Source organism: Colobus angolensis, unplaced genomic scaffold (genome assembly GCF_000951035.1).
Source record: "Colobus angolensis palliatus isolate OR3802 unplaced genomic scaffold, Cang.pa_1.0 Scaffold36, whole genome shotgun sequence".
Classification (NCBI taxonomy): Eukaryota; Metazoa; Chordata; class Mammalia; order Primates; family Cercopithecidae; genus Colobus; species Colobus angolensis.
Window position 1 is genome coordinate 1,840,032 of NW_012116932.1, and position 670 is coordinate 1,840,701.

At 42.7% G+C, this 670-nt stretch overlaps 1 protein-coding gene across 1 annotated transcript in view; it reads left to right on the forward strand.

The window, feature by feature from the left end:
- CLEC17A (C-type lectin domain family 17, member A) overlaps positions 1 to 670 on the forward strand; it is a 26,661-nt gene that overhangs the window by 17,517 nt on the left and 8,474 nt on the right. The window contains exon 11 of the mRNA XM_011953217.1: positions 84 to 235. Coding sequence (XP_011808607.1) covers positions 84 to 235 — 152 coding nt within the window. The remainder of the gene's footprint in view (positions 1 to 83; positions 236 to 670) is intronic.

The window sequence follows — 670 nt, forward strand, 5'->3', positions numbered from 1 at the left end:
GCCCGCCTCGGCCTCCCGAAGTGCTGGGATTACAGGCTTGAGCCACCGCGCCCTGCCCCGACAGCATACTTTCTGGTTCCCAGGCTGCCACCAAGTTACCTGTCCTGAAGGCTGGCTGCCCTTTGAGGGCAAGTGTTACTACTTCTCCCCAATCACCAAGTCATGGGATGAAGCCCGGATTTTCTGCCAGGAGAATTACTCTCACTTGGTCATCATCAATAGCTTTGCTGAACACGTGAGTTGTTCCCACTGAACCTTTGAGAACCTTTGAGAACCTTCAGGGACAGCCTGCTTCTCTTCCAGGGTGCACACATCCCTCCCTTCCCCCATGGGAAGAAATTAGAATTACTTTTCAGTTACTAAAACTTTAACAGCAAGCTCTTCCTAAGATAGTATCATGCAGAGGTTAAGAAGACATGCTTTGTTTTTTGAGTTCGAATTCTGATTGTGTTGATTTAACCTCTGTATGTTTCAAGTTTCAGTTTTATCTCTAACATGAAAATACAATAATGAGTATCTGTTAGGTAGCACTTTCTGTGTTTCAGGTTGTATTCCAAATACTTTACATCTTACATTCATTAACATGTGCAATCCTCAGGACAACCTATAAATTAGTATGTCAGTCAGAAGAGGTTATTTGGTTATTTCTTTCTCTTTTTTTTTTTTTTTT